At 48.6% G+C, this 24,983-nt stretch overlaps 1 protein-coding gene across 3 annotated transcripts in view; it reads right to left on the minus strand.

Annotated features, from left to right (window-relative positions):
- eif4g1b (eukaryotic translation initiation factor 4 gamma, 1b) overlaps positions 1-24,983 on the minus strand; it is a 101,195-nt gene that overhangs the window by 32,422 nt on the left and 43,790 nt on the right. For 2 of the 3 annotated variants that reach the window (XM_083636869.1, XM_083636868.1), the window contains 7 exons: positions 23,603-23,736; positions 11,171-11,263; positions 9,510-9,618; positions 7,396-8,871; positions 7,146-7,234; positions 6,824-7,022; positions 4,755-4,888 (listed from right to left, as the gene is read on the minus strand). In XM_083636869.1, coding sequence (XP_083492995.1) covers positions 4,755-4,888; positions 6,824-7,022; positions 7,146-7,234; positions 7,396-8,871; positions 9,510-9,618; positions 11,171-11,263; positions 23,603-23,736 — 2,234 coding nt within the window. Of the gene's footprint in view, positions 1-4,754; positions 4,889-6,823; positions 7,023-7,145; positions 7,235-7,395; positions 8,872-9,509; positions 9,619-11,170; positions 11,264-12,215; positions 12,505-23,602; positions 23,737-24,983 lie in introns of those variants that run through there. The other variant, XM_083636870.1, reaches the window with a different exon arrangement.

Genomic DNA, 24,983 nt, shown 5'->3' on the forward strand with positions numbered 1-24,983 from the left:
GGCATTTTCTTATTTTTTTGTTGGACTCTTTTTTACATTTTCAATTTTCTGTTCTCTTGTACATTTTATTTCCATAATAAACCATTCACAGAGTTTCATTATCGGAAACTCTGTGCATGGTTTAGCCCGGCATCTCTCGGCCTGTCTCGGAGGGGAGTCCCCAGATGGGGGTCCGCTGCTGTGGCCTGGTGGGTGGGCCCGTCCCCCGCGTGGCCTGCTCTCACGCTCTCAGTCACTATGCTGGTGGCTGGGGGCTGGGGGGGCGGGTCGCGTGGGGGCTGGGTCCGCCTGGGCCGCAGCAATTGGCCCCTAGCACAACGACCTCACAAGGTTCCTCCTCAGCCAAGTCACTGGGGCAATCCATGCGGCGATCCATATGGTGGAAAGGTTTTCTTGCGTTCACTGGGGGTGAGGGGGTGCCGCTGTGTCCCGGCCTGGCCTTCCCTCCCACGCCATATGTGGGCGGGGGCCGGGTCGGGGGGCATCGGTGCTCTTCATCACTGGTCGAGGGCTGCCGGTTGGTTTAGAACAGCTTAGGTAGGCGATAGATTAGCTACAGCCTAAGGCTGACCTGTTAGTGTTCAGGCTAAAATCAGACTAGAGCAGGGTAGGATAGGCCAGATTAGGCTGTAGATTAGCTAGATACTATGTCCCAGTTAGCTCTGGTTAATGCTTAGAGTAGTCAGTTGTCTGATCTTCTCCCCCCCCCCTCTCTTTCCCCCTTTCCCCGCTTCTTCCCTTCTTCCCCCTTCTTGTTCTCCTCTCTTTCCATGCTCTTTCCTCCCCCACATCCCACCGCCCCCCCCTCCCTTCTCCTGCTCTCTCCTCATTCTCCCCCCCCTCTGCTCCTTCTCCTCTTCTCCCCTATTTTCCTGAATCCCTGCCACTTCCTGCTCCCCCTTCTCTCACATTCCCCCTGCTCTCCTTCCCCTGCACCCTCCCACCTCTCCTTCTCTGCCTCTCTGTCCTCCCCCCTCTCTCACATTCCCCCTGCTCTCCTTCCCCTGCACCCTCCCACCTCTCCTTCTCTGTCCTCTCCTCCTCCACATTTCCCATTTTCCTCCCACCCTCGCCCTAATCCGGGCCCGTATCCTACTCCCTCCCTCCACCCTAGACCCCACCTCTACTCTCTGTCCTCCCCCTCTCCTTCTCTCACATTCCCCCTGCTCTTCTTCCCCTGCTCTCCTTCCCCTGCACCTCTACTCTCTGTCCTCCCCCCTCTCTCACATTCCCCCTGCTCTCCTTCCCCTGCACCCTCCCACCTCTCCTTCTCTGTTCTCTCCTCCTCCACATTTCCCATTTTCTCCCCACCCTCGCCCTAATCCGGGCCCGTATCCTACTCCCTCCCTCCACCCTAGACCCTACCTCTACTCTACCTCCCCTGTACCCTTCCACCTCTCCTTCTCTGTTCTCTCCTCCTCTCTGTCCTCTCCCCTCTCTCACATTCCCACTGCTCTCCTTCCCCTGCGCCCTCCCACCTCTCCTTCTCTGTTCTCTCCTCCTCTCTGCCCTCTCCTCCCTCTCACATTCCCCCTGCTCTCCCTCCCCTGCACCCTCTCCTTCTCTGTTCTCTCCTCCTCCACATTTCCCATTTCTCCCCACCCTCGCCCTAATCCGGGCCCGTATCCTACTCCCTCCCCTCCCCCAACCCTAGACCCTACCCCTACCCTGGCTCTCCCTCCCCTGCACCCTCATCTCTCCTCCCCTGTTCTCTCCTCCCCTCCCCCAACCCTAGACCCTACCCCTACCCTGGCTCTCCCTCCCCTGCACCCTCATCTCTCCTCCCCTGTTCTCTCCTCCTCCACATTTCCTATTTTCTCCCCACCTCCCCCCTCTCCTCCCTCCCTCCCTCCACCCTAGACCCTACCTCTACTCTACCCCCCCTGTACCCTTCCACCTCTCCTTCTCTGTTCTCTCCTCCTCTCTGTCCTCTCCCCTCTCTCACATTCCCACTGCTCTCCTTCCCCTGCGCCCTCCCACCTCTCCACATTTCCTATTTTCTCCCCACCTCCCCCCTCTCCTCTCTCCTCCCTCTCCCTCCCTCCTCCACTCTCCTGCTTTCTTCAAATGTTCAAATGTTATCTTTATTCTGTATATTCTTGTTACTGTGTGTTAGCTAGAATCAGCTAGACATACTTTCTGTGAAGCCCTCTGAGACATGCTTGTGAATTAGGGCTATATAAATAAACTTGACTTGACTTGACTTGCTCATTTTCAACCAGCTTTCCATCATTACAAAATTGGTAGTATATATGCAAATGAACTACGTTTAACTTCTCTCTATTTTGCCTGAACCGAGAGCTCCCCGTCCATTCACATAACTTCCTGGTCCAAATGATGTCATAACAATGTAATTTGGAGTAGCTTTGCCATGGTGTCACTATTACTGTCACTATCGCACCAAATGTGGTGCTGGAAGCACTGTGAATGAGCGGGGAGCTCTCGGTCCAGGCAAGATGGAGGGGAGTTCAACTTTGTCCATTTGCATACACTACTGATTTTGTCATGATACAACACTGGTTGAACATCGGCAAAGTCACCCTTTAAGTCAAGAAAAATGATGGTGTCGGTGGTCAAGTAATGTCAAGTAAGTGTATGCCCTGACCCCCGTCTAACAGACTACCACGGCAAGTCTGTCTTTATTCATTCATAAAAGGGCATGTCTTGTGTCTGAATGGCTGTACCTTTTCTAGTACAACATCACTGATGGCTGGCAGACCCTCAGGCGTGTCTGTACCTTGTCTAGTACAACATGACTGATGGCTGGCAGACCCTCAGACGTGTCTTTACCTTGTCTAGTACAACATGACTGATGGCTGGCAGACCCTCAGACGTGTCTTTACCTTGTCTAGTACAACATGACTGATGGCTGGCAGACCCTCAGACGTGTCTTTACCTTGTCTAGTACAACATGACTGATGGCTGGCAGACCCTCAGGCGTGTCTTTACCTTGTCTAGTACAACATGACTGATGGCTGGCAGACCCTCAGACGTGTCTTTACCTTGTCTAGTACAACATCACTGATGGCTGGCAGACCCTCAGGCGTGTCTGTACCTTGTCTAGTACAACATGACTGATGGCTGGCAGACCCTCAGACGTGTCTTTACCTTGTCTAGTACAACATCACTGATGGCTGGCAGACCCTCAGGCGTGTCTGTACCTTGTCTAGTACAACATGACTGATGGCTGGCAGACCCTCAGACGTGTCTTTACCTTGTCTAGTACAACATGACTGATGACTGGCAGACCCTCAGACGTGTCTTTACCTTGTCTAGTACAACATGACTGATGACTGGCAGACCCTCAGACGTGTCTTTACCTTGTCTAGTACAACATGACTGATGGCTGGCAGACCCGCCTCAGGTGTGTCTTTACCTTGTCTAGTACAACATGACTGATGGCTGGCAGACCCTCAGACGTGTCTTTACCTTGTCTAGTACAACATGACTGATGGCTGGCAGACCCTCAGGTGTGTCTTTACCTTGTCTAGTACAACATGACTGATGGCTGGCAGACCCTCAGGCGTGTCTTTACCTTGTCTAGTACAACATGACTGATGACTGGCAGACCCTCAGACGTGTCTTTACCTTGTCTAGTACAACATGACTGATGACTGGCAGACCCTCAGGCTTGTCTTTACCTTGTCTAGTACAACATGACTGATGACTGGCAGACCCTCAGACGTGTCTTTACCTTGTCTAGTACAACATGACTGATGACTGGCAGACCCTCAGACGTGTCTTTACCTTGTCTAGTACAACATGACTGATGACTGGCAGACCCTCAGGTGTGTCTTTACCTTGTCTAGTACAACATGACTGATGGCTGGCAGACCCTCAGACGTGTCTTTACCTTGTCTAGTACAACATGACTGATGGCTGGCAGACCCTCAGGTGTGTCTTTACCTTGTCTAGTACAACATGACTGATGACTGGCAGACCCTCAGGCGTGTCTTTACCTTGTCTAGTACAACATGACTGATGACTGGCAGACCCTCAGACGTGTCTTTACCTTGTCTAGTACAACATGACTGATGACTGGCAGACCCTCAGGTGTGTCTTTACCTTGTCTAGTACAACATGACTGATGACTGGCAGACCCTCAGACGTGTCTTTACCTTGTCTAGTACAACATGACTGATGACTGGCAGACCCTCAGACGTGTCTTTACCTTGTCTAGTACAACATGACTGATGACTGGCAGACCCTCAGACGTGTCTTTACCTTGTCTAGTACAACATGACTGATGGCTGGCAGACCCTCAGACGTGTCTTTACCTTGTCTAGTACAACATGACTGATGACTGGCAGACCCTCAGACGTGTCTTTACCTTGTCTAGTACAACATGACTGATGACTGGCAGACCCTCAGGCTTGTCTTTACCTTGTCTAGTACAACATGACTGATGACTGGCAGACCCTCAGACGTGTCTTTACCTTGTCTAGTACAACATGACTGATGGCTGGCAGACCCTCAGGCGTGTCTTTACCTTGTCTAGTACAACATGACTGATGACTGGCAGACCCTCAGGCGTGTCTTTACCTTGTCTAGTACAACATGACTGATGACTGGCAGACCCTCAGACGTGTCTTTACCTTGTCTAGTACAACATGACTGATGACTGGCAGACCCTCAGGTGTGTCTTTACCTTGTCTAGTACAACATGACTGATGACTGGCAGACCCTCAGGTGTGTCTTTACCTTGTCTAGTACAACATGACTGATGACTGGCAGACCCTCAGACGTGTCTTTACCTTGTCTAGTACAACGTCACTGATGGCCGGTAGACCCTCAGGCTTGTTCATGCTGGCAGAGATGTACTGGAAGCCCAGGAGGAACTCCCTATCATACTGCTTCTTCTCCTCTGCGTTGAGGGGCTTCCAATTGTCTGAAACAGGAGGGGAGAGAAATGTGTGTGAGTTCAGTTTGCCTGTTTGTCTGTGGACCGGAAAGAAAGAAAGAAAGAAAGACAAAAACTGACGATGACAAAGAAACAAAGCCTATTAAATGTTGCCTTTTTCTTGGGCAATATATGTTTTACTTGGCACAAGATAAGCCTTTAATTACTATTTATTTTGTATCTATTATCGATTCAAAATAAAACATATTGAGTGTTTAATTTTCTAGCTTTTTACAGTGTCACGAGAGGGCAACGCGTCATTCCAAACCCCGCCTCTTAGCTGCTCTTAGCCTTACGCCCCCGTTCACACAGTACGCCGAAGCAACGCTCAACCGAAGCTCTACCTACGCTGAACCCACAAGTTCCATTTCGGCGTCCTTGAAGCCGTTCACACCACCCGCGCGCGCGCCACGCTGACGCCTTGCCGAAGCCACGCTCACGCCACGCCGAAGCGATCACTCAGGATAGACGTCGAATTTCCAAGGCATGAAGTCAATGGGGGGTGTGGGCGGGTTCAAGGTGCGAGAGTAGGCGCTGAGAGGAAAAGACAAGTCGTCTTGTGTGAACGGTAAGGCGTACGTCAGAGTCCTGCACCGGGTCGGGGTTCCGCGGGGCCCCGCCGGGTACCCGCAAAAAACCGCTGGGGGGGCGGGTAAAAAATACACTTCTGTAAATTGGTGGGTCTAAATGCGGACGGGCGGCGGGTGGAACAACGACAACGTATGAGCCATGTATGTTTTTCTGTTGCACTCAGATGGAGGCAGGGGGTGTGTCTGGCAGGGGGGGTGTGGCTGGTAAGTCACTTTGCTTGCTGTAACTGTCTGTGTGTCTGATAGCAGAGCTATCCAGCTGGTTAGTGAGCTAGCAGCTGCTAAAAGCTAATTAATGTACATCAGCTGACGAGCTGTTCGCCTCCCGTGTGAAACGGTGGCAGTTTCGTTAGGTTCGCTACAAAATGTTTGCACTGCAGATTAACGGTTATTATATATATGCGGTTCCGGATCGGAGCGCGGGTCTCATGTCTGCGGGGCGGGGTGGGTTGCGGTACTGATTGATCATATGTGCGGGTTCGCGGAGCGGGGTCGGTACTGCACGTCGCGGGGCCGGGCGGAACCGGGTCTTGAAAATCAGACCCGCGCAGGACTCTGGCGTACGTTCAGCTTGTGCCTGCTTCAAGCTTCAGTTCTGCTTACGTTCAGCGTCCTGTGTGAACGAGGGCTTACGCCGCCGGGACAAACATCCAGTGTGAGCGGCGCACGTGCCTGGTGATTTCACTTCCGGCGGCCATGTTAACAGCTTAGAGCAGCCACACAGCCTGCCCGCCCGAGCAGCTGGGCTGGCTGCACCTCAGCTGCGTCTCATCTCCAGATTCAGACGCGTGTGGTTCCCAGGCAAAAATACAACGCGGCAGTTCGGCTGCGTCTCGGCTCCTGCTCGGTTTACTACTGGAAGGCAGCTCTGCAGCAGCAACGCTGTGTCTGTGTGGACACAACAGCAACGCTGTGTCTGTGTGGACACAACAGCAACGCTGTGTCTGTGTGGACACAACAGCAACGCTGTGTCTGTGTGGACACAACAGCAACGCTGTGTCTGTGTGGACACAACAGCAACGCTGTGTCTGTGTGGACACAACAGCAGTTCAGCCAGGTAGCCGTCACACACAGGTACATGTGTGTCCCGCGCATTATGGCTTACTGCTTCAATATCACAAGTAGCGTTGAACGCACATTACATTACTCATAACTTTCGCTTCACAGCTCAGTAGGGAGAAATGCCACTCCCTCGTTTTCAATAGTGTGAAACTTAACCCTAATTAGTCAGCACACTGCTAGCTCACGAATATAGTGAGTGAGATAAGATCATAGTTTAAACAGCATTGCCAGTCCAGGGTCTGCTGCATGGGACCAAAGTCCAGGGACCCACCCTCTTTGTACTGGTACTTCTTGTCGTCCGACTTGGGAGGCTCCGGCTTAATGTTCTCGGCATCCACCAGTTTGTCCTCCTTGTCCTCCCAGGTGAGGTCAGGATCCTCGGGGGCAGGAGAGGCAGTGGCGGGGGCCTGGGCTTCTGGTGCCGGGGCGGCGGTCGGCTCGGGCTCCGGTGGGGCCTCCACCACCTGATCCTGGAAGGAAGCAGGGAGGGCAGAGAGCGATGGGGGAGGAAGATTAGTGCAAAGTCCCCAGTAGAAACGGGCCACCAAGTGACTGGCAAACAGGCAGGTTGAGAGTGGAAAACAAACACACACCTCTGCATAGGCATCCAGGAGGTCTCCAACAGCCTCCTTCTTGTTCAGTTCCTTCATCTTCCTCTTCTTCTTTGGCACGGACACAGCAGCTACAGGAAGGAATACAATCACAATCAGCCTTAGATGAATGCAGAGTCTGAGCAATAGCACCACAAAACTCCATGACTGATTCATTCATTGCTCTTGGATATGTCTTGGAAAGCATGTTATAAAATAAGCTTATTCTTATTTATCAGACAGATCCACTGACCTTGCATAGTCGTTTCTTCAGGGGCGGGGGTGGCTGTGGGGGGAGGGGATGGCTCCTCCCTCTCCTCTGCTGTGGGAGGGGCGGGGGAGGGCACCGTTTCCGGGGCAGCGGCGGCAACTGTCTCTGTGGGAGGAGGTGTCTCCCCCTTGGCGACAGGTGGCGGCACTGGGCTGTCCGCCTTGACCTCCACGGCGACTGGCTGAACTGTCTTTTGGAGCGCGGGCTGGGCAGGCACTAACTGGGCGGGCGCTGCTGCCTGGGTGATGGGCACCGCCTGGACGACGGGCACAGGCACCGCCTGGGCGATGGGCACGTCTACCACCTGGGCGACGGGAGCTGCCTGAGTGACAGGCACGGGGGCCGCTTGGGCGACGGGCATGTGTACCGCCTGAGCAATGGGCGGCACCTGGGTGACGGGAGCTGCCTGGGCGACGGGCACGGGGGCCGCCTGGACGACGGGCGCAGGTGTCGCCTGGACGACGGGCGCAGGTGTCGCCTGGTCGACGGGCGCAGGTGTCACCTGGACGACGGGCGCAGGTGTCGCCTGGCTGACGGGCACGGGCGTTGCCTGGACTACGGTCGCGGGCCTTGCCCGGGCAACAGGCGTGGGTGTCGCCTGGACGACGGGTGCAGGCGTTGCCCGGGCGACGGGCGCGGATGCCGCCTGGACGACGGGCACAGGCGTCGCCGGGATCACGGGTGTCGCCTGGACGACGGGTGCAGGCGTTGCCCGGACGACGGGCACGGGCTTCGCCTGGACAACGGGTGTTGCCTGGACGACGGGCACGGGCACTGCCGGGGGGATGGGCGCAGAGGTCGGCTCGACGAGTTGCGGGACGACGTCGGGCTCGGCGATGGGGCTGTCGTCGCGTTCGGCCGTGCGGACGCCGGGGACCTCGGGGTCCTGAGGGGCCGGCAGCGGCAGGCCGTTGGGGAGGCGCAGCTCCTCGGGCTGGGCGATGGGAGACTCCAGAGGGGCTTCTGACTGGCCGGGGGGCAACGTGACCGACAGCCTCACCATTGCCACTCCGTTAGCGGTGGAGGAGGAAGAAGTAGGGGGCACATCCGAGGAGGAAGTTGCAGCTTCCGCTTTAGACTGCTCCTCTTTCGCCTCCTCCTTTACTGCCCCCGTGTCTTTCTTGTCCGTTTTGTCTCGCACGGCGCGGGCGGGGACGGGGTCGTGGATGGGTGCAGGGTAGGCCGGCACCTCGGGCGCCAATAGCGGGGTCGGAGTGGGTTCCCTGGGTGGAGGCGGGGGTGCATCCATCACGTCGGCGACGGGAGCGCTGGGTGGGGGCGTGGGCGTAGTGTCGAGAGGGGCGTCGCCTGAGCAGGCGGGTGCGTCCAGGGGGACAGAGGGGGGAGGAGGGGGTTTAGTGTTTGTGTCAGACAAGGTAGCCTCTGTAGGGGGCGGCTCACTCTTGGTAAGTTCAGGGGTCTTGGATGGAGGAGGAGGTGTAGACTTCCCTCTGTCATCTGTCAACAGTCACATGATGAGGAAAAGGAAGTTAGAGCACCGACAAGAAACTTTCACAAAGCCACATTTTTGGAAATGTTTTCATGCTACCTGGAATTGTATCTTTTCTGATTGAACATGAGTCATGAAAAGTTGTGAAACTATAAATGGGCAGCGTAGGAAAAAGCACAACAGGAAATAAATGAAGGGACATGAAGTCACATTGTGCTTAGTAAAGCAGATATGATGCTTACTGTATGACTGACCTGCTTCAGCCATCTAATACAGAAGCTGCATTTCAGATATTTCAACACATTTCTAGGCCTTAAATGTAGATATTTAAAGACATATTTAGGCGCCACAGATATGCAGAGAAATGATCATGTATATGCCTTGTCCCCATCAAATAAAGCAATCAAATAATTTGTATGTTTCAGGAGCCAGACATGTTGATGGAAAATATGTCCTCTGGCTTACAAATGAGCTATTTCCTCTTTTCTAGCTTATGAGTATGGTACGATATGAGTAACTCTTTTCAAGACCCCACAGATACACTGGAGTTTCATGTCAACCCATTGTACAGCTTAGTAAGCCTGGCCGGTACCCCGGGTGTGACTGTGTTAATATCTCGGTGTGTTCATGTCCGTGTGCCACTTACCTGGTTTCACCAGTACTGGTGTAGAGTACTGTAACAGTACTGGTGTAGCAGCAGCTGTTACGTTCTCACCGTTGGCCGGTCCTGGACTTTCTGATCCAGATATGGCTGACTGATGGGAGACACACACACACACACACACACACACACACACACACACACACACACACACACACACACACACACACACACACACAATGAGATATGACCTTAGTGGCCAGGACAACACTTCTTGTTCCATCAGCCGTGAGGTTTTCCACTCGACTAGGAGAACAAACCCAGGCTTCACATGAGTCTCCAGCTGGCTCACTAGAGCACATGTCAGAGTACAGTAGTGAGTCTCCAGCTGGCTCACTAGAGCACATGTCAGAGTACAGTAGTGAGTCTCCAGCTGGCTCACTAGAGCACATGTCAGAGTACAGTAGTGAGTATCCAGCTGGCTCACTACAGCACATGTCAGAGTACAGCAGTGAGTCTCCAGATGGCTCACTACAGCACATGTCAGAGTACAGTAGTGAGTATCCAGCTGGCTCACTAGAGCACATGTCAGAGTACAGTAGTGAGTCTCCAGCTGGCTCACTACAGCACATGTCAGAGTACAGTAGTGAGTCTCCAGCTGGCTCACTACAGCACATGTCAGAGTACAGTAGTGAGTCTCCAGATGGCTCACTACAGCACATGTCAGAGTACAGTAGTGAGTATCCAGCTGGCTCACTAGAGCACATGTCAGAGTACAGTAGTGAGTATCCAGCTGGCTCACTAGAGCACATGTCAGAGTACAGTAGTGAGTCTCCAGCTGGCTCACTACAGCACATGTCAGAGTACAGCAGTGAGTCTCCAGCTGGCTCACTACAGCACATGTCAGAGTACAGTAGTAAAGTAGTAGATGCATCAGTTTCAACTTGATAGCTTCTAGTGTAAAACATGAATGAGGACCAGCGTTCTGCAGCTTTTTCCATACATTGATAATATCCGGGCAGCCCACCCATATAAATTAACAGTTGCCCAGGTACATTTTTGTTTCAGATCATATTTATATGGGTGCTATGATAACGATAGACCAAGCTGGTACAATGTATTTGACAGGAAACAAAGATCAGGAAACAGCATCTTGGTAAACCAGGGTTTTGAAACGTAGCCAACTTGATAGGTTGAGGAGGTAATCATCTGTAACTAGCTGTATGTTACATTTGCTTCTCAACAGCAGCAGCTATAAGCAGATGGGAGTTAACAGCACTCAGATCAGTTTACAGCACATTAGCCTCGTTACCTTTCAGCTGACTGCAAGATAGAAGTCAGTGCCTGAAGAGAGATAAGATACTGAGGTCGCTGTATGAAACGCTGCTAACACGTAGCCCACGTAGCTAACACGTAGCCCACGTAGCTAACACGTAGCCCACGTAGCTAACACGTAGCCCACGAGCTATGCTCACACAGCTGAGTCCAGCGTTATTTGAAGCGTCTGAATAGAGGAAGCTGCCAAATGGTGGAAAACGCTGATCTGTGAGTACTACAGCTTTTGTTTTGGTCTTGCACCTGAAATGCCAATTTCACTCAATTTGACCGAGGCAATGTGAAAATGGCTGCCTGGTGACACTTCCAGGTGTGACTCAAAGTTGTGACAGTGACGTGGAGGTGAAGTCGTGGGGGATGTGACAGCTCACCTGTGGAGGGGTTGGAGTGGAGCCGCTGCGCCCTCCTGACATAATCTCTTCTGTGATGTCTCGGCCGCCTTGGTTTGGGTCTCGTATCCTGATCTGTGGAGGAGAGGAGAGAGAGAGAGGAGGAGAACAGAAGCAGGTAGGATGGAGAGATGAGAACAGATCGGGCAGAACATCTCAAGAGATAAACTATAAAAAGAAAAGAGGGAGGCGGAGAGGAGAACGTTTCATGCTGAAGAGAGGTGAGCACGAACGAGCAGACCTGCAGATACCCATGATGCAACGCGTCGGGTCGTCGGTTCCTCTCTGCCTTCTCCCTCTAGCCCCGCGGCTCGCTAGCTGCCTCTCGTTCCGACGAGAGATAAAAATGTCTCACATTGTGAAGCAGAGGCACACAACCAAACCCAAACGCTATAAATCAGCGACGTGGTGCAGCTGACAGGGCACATTCTTATGCCGCCGCAGACAGAAGCTAAAACGCGTTTCAGTTCTTAGTCACTCGTCGAAGCGTCGGGCCGAGCGAGCAGAGTGAATGAAGGAGTTCTCCACCTTTGAGCCAAGTTACCAAACAGAATTCCACAGCAGGCCGAGCCTGTAGGAGAAGAATGCCTGAGCTCTCAGGAGCACTAGTGCAAAGAAAGCACAATCGGGCGTGACAACAGACGGCTTTCCTGTGTAGACAACTGTGTGTAGACACACAACTGTGTGTAGACACACAACTGTGTGTAGACACACAACTCTAATCTGCTGACGAACAAAAAAGATAAGAGTGAAAAATCTGATCAGTGATCACTCACTACTCACAAGGAGTGGCCCTACAGAGTGGCCCTACATAGCAAGCACATGTTTTTGATTCTGCTGCTCTCTCTCTCTCACACACACACACACACACACACACACTCCACATACACACTGCAGGAAGGCTGAGCTGTCATGGAACTGGTATGAGCCTGAATGCTGCTAAAGACAGAGTCATCCAACACAGAGAGAACTATCAAACTCTAAAGAAGGTCCCGCAACAACATTCTCGCCGAAGGAGCTTTTTTACCTGATGCAGTCTGTCAGTTAGTACCCGCTCTCCCTGAGCTCCGGAGACCCTAGCGGGCCTCTCTCATCCTGGGGCTGGAGTAGCGCTGCCAGCCCAGGGGCCTCCTCCTGCAGCTGGACTTTGATCCCCCCGCAAAGCAGGCTGGGGGGCCTGGAAGTAGCCAGCGTAGGTTTCCCCTTGATTTAACTCAGAGGTAGACAGCCAGGAAACCCCCCACCCCCGGACAGGGTAGTAGGATAAGAGCTAGGGCTGGGTCCAGCAGCTCTCAGAAAGCTAGCTAGCTAGCTAGCAACTTGTGTCTCTCTCCCTCTCTCTCACAGGCACAGAGCAGGGAGAGGGAAAGGGGGAAAAAAGACAGAGTGACTGGCCTTGTAAAGCTACGGAGCTACGGTACTGGAATGTGCGCACCCCCGCCCACAGAGACTAACAGACAGTCAAAGGGGCCGGGTGGGGGAGGAGGAGGAGGAGGAGGGAGGTGGGGGAGAGCAGGAGAGGAGAGGGGGGAGGGAGTTTCTAGGAAAAAAAAAAAAGTGTCCTAACGTTATCAAATGAACTGCAGCGAGCTGAAGAAACTCCCCTTTTTCTCTCATTCTCTCTCTCTCTCTCTCTCTGTTATCCTGCACACTCGGCCTAAAGTCACTTCTCTGCTTTTTTCAGGCTCACCCTTTTCTCAGAGCGAGAGAGGAAGGAGGGGGGAGGGGCTGCCACAGCAGCAGCAGGAGAGAGAGAGAGAGAGAGAGAGAGAGAGAGAGAGAGAGAGAGGCTGGTTCAGCCCTTCCGGCTCAGAAGGGGGAGGAGACCGGCAGCCACGTGGAGCTGAGCTATGTGCTGACATGTCCTTCACTCCCCCCCCTCCCCCTCTCTCCCCTTTGGCAATTTGCAGCTCCAGCGTTTGCATGTCACAGAGTACACACAGAGAGAGAGGGGGGGGGGGTTTAAGATGACGGCAGTGTTCTTTTTGCAAAAGACGAGAGACATGACTGCTTTACTTTGGAAAATCCTCTGGGAGCACACAAGCCTTGTGTCATTGAATACTGATTCTGAAATCCTCATACAGTGTGTGTACACACACACACACACACACACACACACACACACACACACACCCACACCGTCACTGACTTACGTGCGACCTACTTTAGCTGACACCCTCCTGTAACTGGAAGGTCTCCGGTTCCATCCCCACAACAGCTTTGTGTCCTGCCAAAAAATGTCCCCGAGACAAGACAATGGACCCCGCCTCGCTCTGGGTACACTTCAAATACAAAGCCCAAATCATGTCATCTACTCCTACACACAGACACACACACACACACACACACACAGACACACACACACACACACACACACACACACACACACCCTACACTCTTACAGCTGAAGCATCACTCTCTCATCACAACTTTTGACTCTCATCCGGCCCGTCTATCATCTTCAACTTCCTATGGCACTTGGTTTAGCGCCTGACGTGCGCGACAGACAAGGCCAGTCCTGTGTAGGCCTGTCAAAGAATATTCTATCTTCGAATATATATTCGAATATAAAGATTAAAATAATATTCGAATATGAAAACTAATATTCAAATATATTATTATTTAAAAAAAAATATATATTTTTTTTTACATTTAACCAGGTAAAAAAAAACCTGGCCAAGAGGGCAACATAAAAACATACATCGTTTACCTGGTTATTTAAAAACATCACAAGGCTACTACTAGTAGGCTACTATACTGTATTAGTACTGACTGAATAAATATGGGGAGGAAAACAATGTTTATGTTGACAAAAACAATGTTTATGTTCAAATAAATATACCAAGTAGTTATATAAGCTCTCTGGTTGTATTGGTTTGCCTTGCCACACATGCAAAATATATATACAGTTATATATTTTTTTGTATATATCTATATTTTTTAGTATTTGAATATATTCGAACGAATATGATTTGCTTAGAGGGAATATTCGAATATGATTTTGGGGCAATTTTGACAGCCCTAGTCCTGTGCTTAGGACCTTGAAGCCAGTGGTGCAGCGTGGGCCAGGGCCCTTGGGAACAGGGCCAGAGTCCACCTCACAGCTGCTGATAAGCAGAGAGGGGGAAACTAGTGTCACAGCAGAAGCACCCAGCCTCAAGTCTCAAGTGGAAATCAAGACTAGAACTTATGTCCTTGTTTATTGTTTTCCAGAGAAGCATACAGGGATGTAACACACAGGGATGTAACATACAGGGATGTAACATACAGGGATGTAACACACAGGGATGTAACATACAGGGATGTAACATACAGGGATGTAACACACAGGGATGTAACACACAGGGATGTAACATACAGGGATGTAACATACAGGGATGTAACACACAGGGATGTAACACACAGGGATGTAACATACAGGGATGTAACATACAGGGATGTAACATACAGGGATGTAACACACAGGGATGTAACATACAGGGATGTAACACACAGGGATGTAACATACAGGGATGTAACATACAGGGATGTAACACACAGGGATGTAACACACAGGGATGTAACATACAGGGATGTAACACACAGGGATGTAACACACAGGGATGTAACACACAGGGATGTAACATACAGGGATGTAACATACAGGGATGTAACACACAGGGATGTAACACACAGGGATGTAACACACAGGGATGTAACATACAGGGATGTAACACACAGGGATGTAACACACAGGGATGTAACACACAGGGATGTAACATACAGGGATGTAACACACAGGGATGTAACATACAGGGATGTAACACACAGGGATGTAACACACAGGACAAAATGCAGGCCCCTAAACTAGTCAGGAAATACACCAAGAAAATTGTAGAAATTAGAGCCCGACCGATATATCGGTTCACCGATATTATCGGCCGATATTGGCCGATTACCGATATATCGTATCGGCCGATATGGTGCACTGATATTGCCTTTTTTTTTTTTTTTTTTAAGTTATAGACAGCATGTTGTGTATATTTGATATTTTTTCTTAACTATTTGTGCTATTGTGTTTTTGTATTTCTAGTTATTTATAATTATTAAATTCCCAGTTAAGTTTACTGTTTCATTGCATTGAGTTTATTAATAAGCTGTAAAATATCCTGCCTACATTACACATTTCAATTCATGTCAACTCATATCTTTGTCAAGTGTTTGATATTTGAGGGTTGCTGATGTGGTTCCTCCTCTGGTCGTTAGGGGCGCCTGTTCGGAGGGAGGGGAACTGGTTGGAATAGCGTGATCCTCCCACGTGCTATGTCCTACCGGTGAAGCTTCCCCTGTCAGGTGAAAAGAAGCGGCTGGCTAACTGCCCATCTCGGAGGAAGCATGGAGCCAGTTTTCGGCTCTCCTCAGATCGGCAGAGGGTGGAGCAGCAACCAGGATAAATAAATTCAAAATTAGCACTAATGGGGGATAAAAATTGGATAAAAAAATCAAAAAAAGAAAAAAGAAAAGAATATCGGCCGATATATCGATAATTAGGGGTGCACCGATCACGTTTTTTGCCACCGATCACCTATGAGAAATATCTGCCCAACCGATCATCGACCGATCACCGATTACCGATTACCGATATATATATATATACGCCCTGGGGTGTCCGTAAAAACACGAGGCAGGAGACAGATGGGAGTTCAACCGTTTAGTTGTCAGTTCTCTTCAGTACAGTACAGCAGTATAGGCTCTTTACAGCATTATGACAGGAATAGTAGGATTGTGTGTGGTCTGGAAAAAGGAGGCAATAAAATATACAAACAGGTCAGTAACCAAGCTTGCTGTTATATAGGCCAATTATAGTGATAATTAACAACTAATAATATATAAATGATAATTAGGTAAACTGTAAGTCAGTTACTCTTAAACACCAGTCTTGAACCATGACTAAAGCCAAAGAGCTCCCACTCATAGAACCGGGGTTATGCACAATAACCGTCATACATTGGGATCCGCATCGAACGAACATCAAAACGACCCGCCCATCGAGGCCGAGTTACAGTGTTATAATTAGCAGCACTATGAGTGCGATCTACATAATGGTGACAGGGTTATATGACGGGAGAAACAACAGAATCACAAGCTACACACGAGCTAAACTCCATCTGAGTAGTGGCATTAATTAGCGCAACAGACAATCAAACCGCAAGTGCACGCCTAAACAAACGTTATTGCAATGATTGCAGGTAGATCGATCTAAAACCAAAAGGGAATGCAATACAGGAATATTAACATAATAATGACTTACTGGTTGGTCATATACGCACACATGGAAGAAAGGGATTAGAACATGTTCATCAACTGTCCAAAGAAAGGAAGAAAGTCCGTCTGAACGGAGCGCACATCCACATACTCAGCCGCACACTTTCGCTTCCTTCAAAGTGCCCGCGGGAACATCAATGCTTGCGTGGAAATTGTCTGTGTGTGCGCGTGCACTACCCCGACTACCACAGTACCACCGTGTCAATCTGGGACTTTAATACACACGGACTTAACAGCATGCAAATGCCTCGGTAGGCGGGAGGACTGGAGGTAACTTCTCTCTGCTGAGTCTGCTCTAATCACCAGCTGATTTGTGTGATTCAAAGACGCAAGGGGTGTGTTGACAGTCTGGTGCGGTGTGTGCATGGAGGTGAGTACACTGATGAAAGCAAAGCGTGTGCTTTGCAACACAATGATATAAACGTTAGAGCACAATATGAAAGTTAAACGATAGACATTGAAGACATGAAAATGGGCTGCCTCATGTTTCTCACGTGCAGCATGATCGGCTATGCGATCGGCAACATTAAAGGAATATCGGAAACAGCAGATCACATATTTGAGGTCCAAATCGGCCGATACAGATTGCGTGCCGATCGATCGGTGCACCCCTATCGATAATGGTATTTTTTTACTCCCTAATATCGGTATCGGCCTCAAAAATCCAGTATCGGTCAGGCTCTAGTAGAAATCATCCAAGAACAGCCCCTAAATAAAGCAGATCACACAGAGCCATCACGTATACAGCACAGGCCAAGGGCCACCACGGAGAGCAGAGGAAACACTAGACTAGACAGAGCTGGAGAACATGCCACACAGCAGCTTAGACTTACAGCCCACCAAGCTAAGGTCAAGTCTACCACTATCTATTTCAATCAGTGAACTAGTGACCACGCCACGTCCTCCACGAGTCAAGAATATCTCCAGAGTCATCCTGGGAGAGATTGCAACACCACTTGCTCAGACATTTTATCACAAAACTGTCAAACCATTTAAGGGGAAGTGGTATTACTCATCAAGACTACTGTGAGAAAATAATAGCTGCAATGATTAGTCCATTATTCGGTCAACAGAAAATTAATTAATTCATCATTTTCTTTGACTCACTTTTACGGGTGGGGGGGGGGGGGGGGGGGGGGAGGCGGGCATATTTTGAAATGCTCTCGTTCCAGCTTCTGAAATGTGATTATTATCTGGTTTCTTTACCATCTATCTATCTATCTTATCCAGGGCTTAAAATTCGGCACGGGATTGCGAGAACCGCACATATTTTTGCCAATTCCCGCAGATTTGTAATTTATAATGCGGGAGAAGTCGATGACTATAATGTTAAGCCGACGGAGCGGAACGAACATTGCTGAATACGGACGACTGGTCGGTCACATTAGAGGGCGGACTGTTAGTTAGCTCAACGTTACCACAGACAGCGGTGTAGCAAGCAGCAAAACGCTAAGTTGTGACCAAATATCGGCGCATTCAAAGCACTTCATACTCCCAGAGCTGGCGTAATCCATATTAAAAAAAACTCATGTTTTACCCGAAATGAAACGTCCAGGTTTTGTGTCGTCAGTGGCTCCAAAAACAGCCGGCTAACGTTACGGTGGCTAACTGGAGCTAACGTTAAATTGAGGGTAGGGTAAGTCCCTCTATAAACCATAACGCTAATATCTGTGTCGTTTCACCTTTGATTGAAAAATGCTTCCACCTGATTAAAGAAAACATGTAATATTTTATGTAATACATAAAAACATCAGTCAACATCACACGTCTTTTCTTTAATCAGGTGGAAACAGACAGATAATGCGAGCGTTGCCAGTAACATGACAGTAAGAGAAGCAGATGTAGTGAGATGGATTATTTAATATTCCATAGCTCTGACCTAACCACATCTAACTGTGAACACACAACAAAGAACACTTCTGATATAATATGAGTGTTTTATTAAAGTGTATCACTCAATACAAAAAAATAAAGGCTTTGATAGAACCAAAAGCCTATGGCTCCTAGTCTGCAAATAAAACACAATGACAAAAGCCATAGTAATTTAGACTCAGGTCAGGTGTGCATAAACTACAGAAGCAGATATTTGTTGGTTATAGTATCGGCTGAACCCCCCCCCCCCCCCCCCAATCTGAAGAACATAAGTTTGCAAAGTGAATTTTAAGACCTATATCTATCTATCTATCTAAAAGGGAGCAAGTGGGCAATTTTTGTCCCACTGATGATGTCATAGGCATTGTGACATCAATGATGATGTCATAGGCATTGTGATTGTGCGGGACACACTGCAAAGACGAGGGCCACAGACGCTCACCGACGGCCCAGACATTGCTGACGGCTGACTGTCAGCTTGTTGTGTCCGACCACCAAGACTTTAATCGACATGGTTTACTATATAGCCACTTCTTAACATGCAGTGGAATCCGTATTATAACCCGCTCCTAGCCGGTTGGCCTGCATGTTAAACAACAATTAGCCGGCCTACGCGCACTCCCGCGAGTCCGTATCTTATTCATCTCGGTCGCCGGTGTAAGATCCGCATTAGCGCAAAAGCGGATGCTGTTTAACTCTGGCAGGTCATGATCCAGATCATCTCGCTGTTATGTGTGAGTGGGCGCGTGGTGACACTTTACAAACCATTAATGTCCCATCATTATTTTCATGAATGGACATAGCGTTAGTTACGTGGCTGGATTATTTGGAAGAGAGCCAATATAGGTGAGTAAACAACTAAAAGTTGAATCCCCCATCTGCCAGTTTAAAAATGCAACAAGGGAGATGATATAGCCTACTAGAGTTGCACGATCTTGACCTCAGTCAGATCGTCAATCGCCACCCTTTGACATCGCCAATACATGATGTCATCGCGCAAGCACATGGCTATATATATTATGGATGTTAACGTCCATATTAATTAGCTTCAGCTGCGCTCTTGCTGTAGGCTACTTTGCTAACTTAGCATCGATGCTAGCGGGACTTACCCAGCTATCGTCATTGCCTGCTTTTACTGCTGCTTGCTGGTAATAATCCCATCATTCCCATGTCAGAAAAAGTCTCCAGATTTGTCGCTAACGTTAGTCTCTTCTGAGAAGTTTTCTCAAGTTGGATGCAGTCAAGTCTATTGTGTGAGGCAGCCATTTGAGGCAGGCAGTGTTGTGTGACTGAGCATCCACACTGCGGAGAGAGGAGAGGAGCTGACTGACTGACAGCCTATATCGAGACATAGGCCTAGCCTGACTTTTGTGGGGAGAAATACATTTAAAACTAGAACGACCGCAACTACGGACGTACGTACGTACGGACAACCCGGATCCATAATGCCTCCGGCCTGGCTATCGCCGGCGGAGGCATAACTAGTCAGATATGACTTGAATGCCACTTGTAAAATAAATCACCCACAGTGATTGACGACGGTGCGGTGTTTATGAATGGAGTTCGCTATGAAGATTCGCTAAAGCTGTTTCCTATCACATTTCTTGTTATCGATACATGCTACTGCACCCCCCCGCCCACTGGGAGAAAAAACGGCTCATATCCAGTTGTTTCTAAACAAAGACCCCTCATGTTTAAAAAGGTAAAACCGGAAAATATCCTGTTCTGGCTAGCCAGACATGATCCAGACTTCATGTTTAAAAGTCACTTACAAGTATCAGTCTGGTTTTAGAACCTCATTTTCCAAAGACTCATCCATTACACACTTATTCAACCATATCAAACTTGAGAGAGAGAAAATAAACTACACAGGGATGGTCATGCTGGATCTACATAAGGCTTTGACACTGTGGACCATCAGATTATTTTGTCAAAGCTGAGGTATCTTGGTCTAAATCACATGTCAGTTGGATGGTTTGAATCACATTTAAAGGGATAGTTCAGTTTGTTTGAAGTGGGGTCCTATGAGGTACTCTCATACAGTCAGTGCACTGGGTAAAGCACTCTGGACGCATCGCCCACCAAGATAGGAGAACTGAACTCCAGCTGCAACAGGCACAGAGAGCTGTCTGCTGAGTGTGATGGGGGCCAAGAGCAAAAACATACAAAACAACAGAAAGAATACATAAAGTGCTTCCATACTGCTCACCTGGCATAATGCAAGTCTCCACAAGCCCTGAGATGCCAAGTTGACTTGAAAAGATGTCATTTACACCCTGTTTTTAGCTGAAATCGTCACTGTAGCAAGGTTGTACCCTAGTTGTTGAACTTTCAGCTGCTAGCTCCAGTGACGATTTCAGCTAAAAACAGGGTGTAAATGACATATTTTCAAGTCAACTTGGCATCACAGGGCTTGTGGAGACTTGCATTATGCCAGGTGAGCAGTATGGAAGCACTTTATGTATTCTTTCTGTTGTTTTGTATGTTTTTGCTCTTGGCCCCCATCACACTCAGCAGACAGCTCTCTGTGCCTGCCGCAGCTGCAGTGCAGTTCTCCTATCTCGGTGCGCGATGCATCCAGAGTGCTTTACCCAGTGCACTGACTGTATGAGAGTACCTCATAGGACCCCACTTCAAACAAACTGAACTATCCCTTTAACTGACAGATCTCAGGTTTGTGATGTCCAGGGGATCCTCTCAGGGGCCATGGAGGTGAATTGTGGGGTGGAGGTAGGGACACAAAGTGATAGAGGGAGCCTTGAGCAAGGAACTTGAATTGGTAAGGGGAGTGGTTAATTGACAATAAATTGTCATTACGAACACTGACTGGACCAATCTGTTTTGGGGGATCTCATTGCAGAACAGGTTCTCTCAAAGAGTGCAAACAGACTAAATGTTCTGTACCGTAACACCAAAATTAAAAAGTTAAAAAGTTACAGGTCATACAAAATAACATAATCCATTACCTGCTGAATGCTCCCTCCACAACTCATATTGAGGAACTTGAATTCAGAGCAGTCAACATGTTTCCTGTAGAGCAGCTCAAGTTCAATCCTATGTTCAGGACCATCAACGGCCCGAGCTGAACCTGAGCAGTCAAGTTAAGAAGGTGCACTCCCAGCATGAGCACAATACAAGAGCCAGTGTACGCTCTGGCACCGTGGCTAGAGTGGATAGCACTGACCTCTGACCTCTTTTTATTATATATATATATATATATATATATATTGTTATGGAGTAGTCTCCCTCTGACCATCCCTAAATGTTTTTACTCGCCAGGTCAGGGTTCATCTCTGGGAGAAATCCAGTATTCCTTCCTAGTCTCTGGGCTTGAAGGTTGTGTAGCTCATGTCAAACTGTATCTCTGACTGTCTTTGGAATGTTTTTACCTTTTGTTTTCCTTATTGATTGATTCCTTTGTTGTTTTGTCCACCAGCAAGGAGCACGTTGGAAACAAGTGCTTCAGTACGCTTTCACGTGTTCTCCTCTGGGATGTACTTTTACCCAATCAAATCAATCAATCAATCAATCAATCAATCAAGACATTTCACATGTTCAACCTCATTCCAGCCTCTGCAAACTTTGAGAGAACTGGTGTTGTCCAAAGGTCACAGGGCAGATTCATGAAAGCCCACCAGTCTGTCGTGTATGATGGCATAGGGTCTCAGCATGGGGCCGTTGAGGGGATTCCAGGAGGTCCCGACGGCAAATTCAAGAATTGGTCAACTTCACCATTTACAAGAAGTGAACACAATTAGAGATGTGTAGTAGAATGACTGTTCTGATCATAGTTTACTGTTATCTCTCTACCTACAGTACAGATAGTCATGAAATTATGGGCAAAATCAGATCTAACAAAAGAAAATTCTCTGATTTGTGTATGAGAAGATCTCATCTCATGGGGCTATGTGGCCCTGTACTAAATTAGAACAATAAAAACATGTGAGAATCACTGCTCTTTGTTAAAGAAGCAGAAGATATCTGGAAAAAGCAGGATCAGAAAGCTCAGTGTAGTTTGAAGGTTCACAATGTCAGAAGGAAATCAATATCCCGAGACAGCTATTCTTCTTCGCTGAAGTAGAATACTGTACCTGTTTGTCAGCATAACAAGTTCAGTGTTTCCCCTAGAAAATTTTTCAGGCCTGGAGGGATTTCGATACGTACCTCGGCCGCAACGGTGGGGGCCCTTGCTGGTGACGCTAAACTTTTAGCTAACCTGTTTGCATCTATGTTCGCAATGGCATCCCAAGTATCATCATACTATTATGGCAGGGGTGGGCAATTATTTTTCATGGGGGGCCACATGAGAAACCCAGATTGTTGCCGGGGGCCGAACAAATATTGTCATGCCGTAACCCATGGATGGGTAACTTTGATGATAGAGAGGGCCACAGAAAATGTCCTCGCTACCAGGTTTTGCTGAGGGCCGAAGGGCGCCAGCGCCAAAAATTTGGTGCATTTGAAGCCAGGTTTAGAGGAATAACTCATTTTAAATTAACAGTTGTGATGTCATTATTCAGTCTTAACCACCAATATTTCATCCTTTTCTCACTCACTCCTATGTCACCACCTGCTCTCAGGGCTTGAAATTAACTTTTTTGACCACCTGCCAATATGGCTGCTAGATTTTAAAGTTACCAGCCAATTAGAATTTCCACTAGCCGAAAAACCAATGAGTTAATTATTTAAATTTCTAATTCAATGTAGCCTTTTAGTCATAAAGATTACTGAAAGATATTCCATATTCCAGAATGAAATGAGAAGTGGAGTATTGGCCAGAATGACATGAACATTTGGACACTTATTCAGGTGCACTGTGCAAAAAAAAATATATATATATATATTTTTTTGCAATTCCATCACGGGCCACACAGGTGGCGCTCGCGGGCCGCATCCGGCCCGCGGGCCGTATTTTGCCCATGTATGTATTATGGGATGCAATGCGAACAGTTGTATTATGGGATGTGCGTTTCCCAGGCAATGACACGTTGACATGTTTTGGGACAGTGCTGCACGCTGGCACAATGCTCCTAAAAGCAAAATGCTTATTGTTTTGAATGATTTGGCATCTTCTATTACTGTCAACATTTTTTTTTTGCAATTCTTTTTCTGGCCTGGTGGGCCCGCCAGGCCTATAGAATGGTGGGGGAAACACTGAAGTTGAGTGTGGTGGAGCACTGTACCTGTTTGCGTTCTCGTTTGGAGATGTGTTGGGGAGGCTGAGGTGGAGCACTGTACCTGTTTGCGTTCTCGTTTGGAGATGTGTTGGGGAGGCTGAGGTGGTTGCTGCTGCTGGGGGGCAGGGTTCATGATAACCGGTGCCGGCTGCACCGAGGGGGAGAACTGGGGCTGGGCTGGGTAGTAGGCCCCCGCTGTGGACCAATCAGAGAGAGGAACGTCAAGCCAACACATATCAACATAATCCTACAGCCATAACCTGACACACACACAGACACACACACGCACGCACACACACACACAGACACAGACACAGACACACACACACACACACACACACACAGAGTTTTGCTTGACAGCATACAGCCTGCGTTTACACAAAGGTATGTAGGCCTACATCACTGATAATTCTGAATGTCCTGTCAGGCTATTTCGAAAAGACGCATCAAAAGTGAAAGCTTTATTTCCCGGATGATTTGCGGCACAACAGCTGCAGTCTTATGTCCACACTGGCTCAGAAGGTAAAAATGCACCAAATCAAATTCTCAAACTCCAAAATGCCTCTTATATTGAGAAAAGAAGTAGGCAGCGGCTCCTACTACAACTATCCAAGGCACTCGGTCTCCATAGAAGTTAAAAAGCCTTTGTTCAATGTGGGCCAACGCGTGTCAGCAATGACTGCCTTCATCACAGAAGTTAAAAAGCCTTTGGTCAATGTGGGCTAAAGCCAACGCGTGTCAGCAATGACTGCCTTCATCACAGAAGTTAAAAAGCCTTTGGTCAATGTGGGCTAAAGCCAACGCGTGTCAGCAATGACTGCCTTCATCATCGAAGTTAAAAAGCCTTTGTTCAATGTGGGCTAAAGCCAACACGTGTCAGCAATGACTGGCTTCATCATAGAAGTTCAAAAGCCTTTGTTCAATATGGGCTAAAGCCAACACGTGTCAGCAATGACTGGCTTCATCATAGAAGTTCAAAAGCCTTTGTTCAATGTGGGCTAAAGCCAACACGTGTCGGCAATGACTGCCTTCATCATAGAAGTTAAAAAGCCTTTGTTCAATGTGGGCTAAAGTCAACATGTGTCAACAATGACTGCCTTCATCATAGAAGTTCAAAAGCCTTTGTTCAATGTGGGCTAAAGCCAACACGTGTCAGCAATGACTGCCTTCATCATAGAAGTTCAAAAGCCTTTGTTCAATGTGGGCTAAAGCCAACACGTGTCAGCAATGACTGCCTTCATCATAGAAGTTCAAAAGCCTTTGTTCAATGTGGGCTAAAGCCAACACGTGTCAGCAATGACTGCCTTCATCATAGAAGTTCAAAAGCCTTTGTTCAATGTGGGCTAAAGTCAACATGTGTCAGCAATGACTGCCTTCATCATAGAAGTTCAAAAGCCTTTGTTCAATGTGGGCTAAAGCCAACACGTGTCAGCAATAGAGAG

The sequence above is a fragment of the Poromitra crassiceps genome (genome assembly GCF_964638095.1).
Source record: "Poromitra crassiceps genome assembly, chromosome: 5".
Lineage (NCBI taxonomy): Eukaryota > Metazoa > Chordata > Actinopteri > Beryciformes > Melamphaidae > Poromitra > Poromitra crassiceps.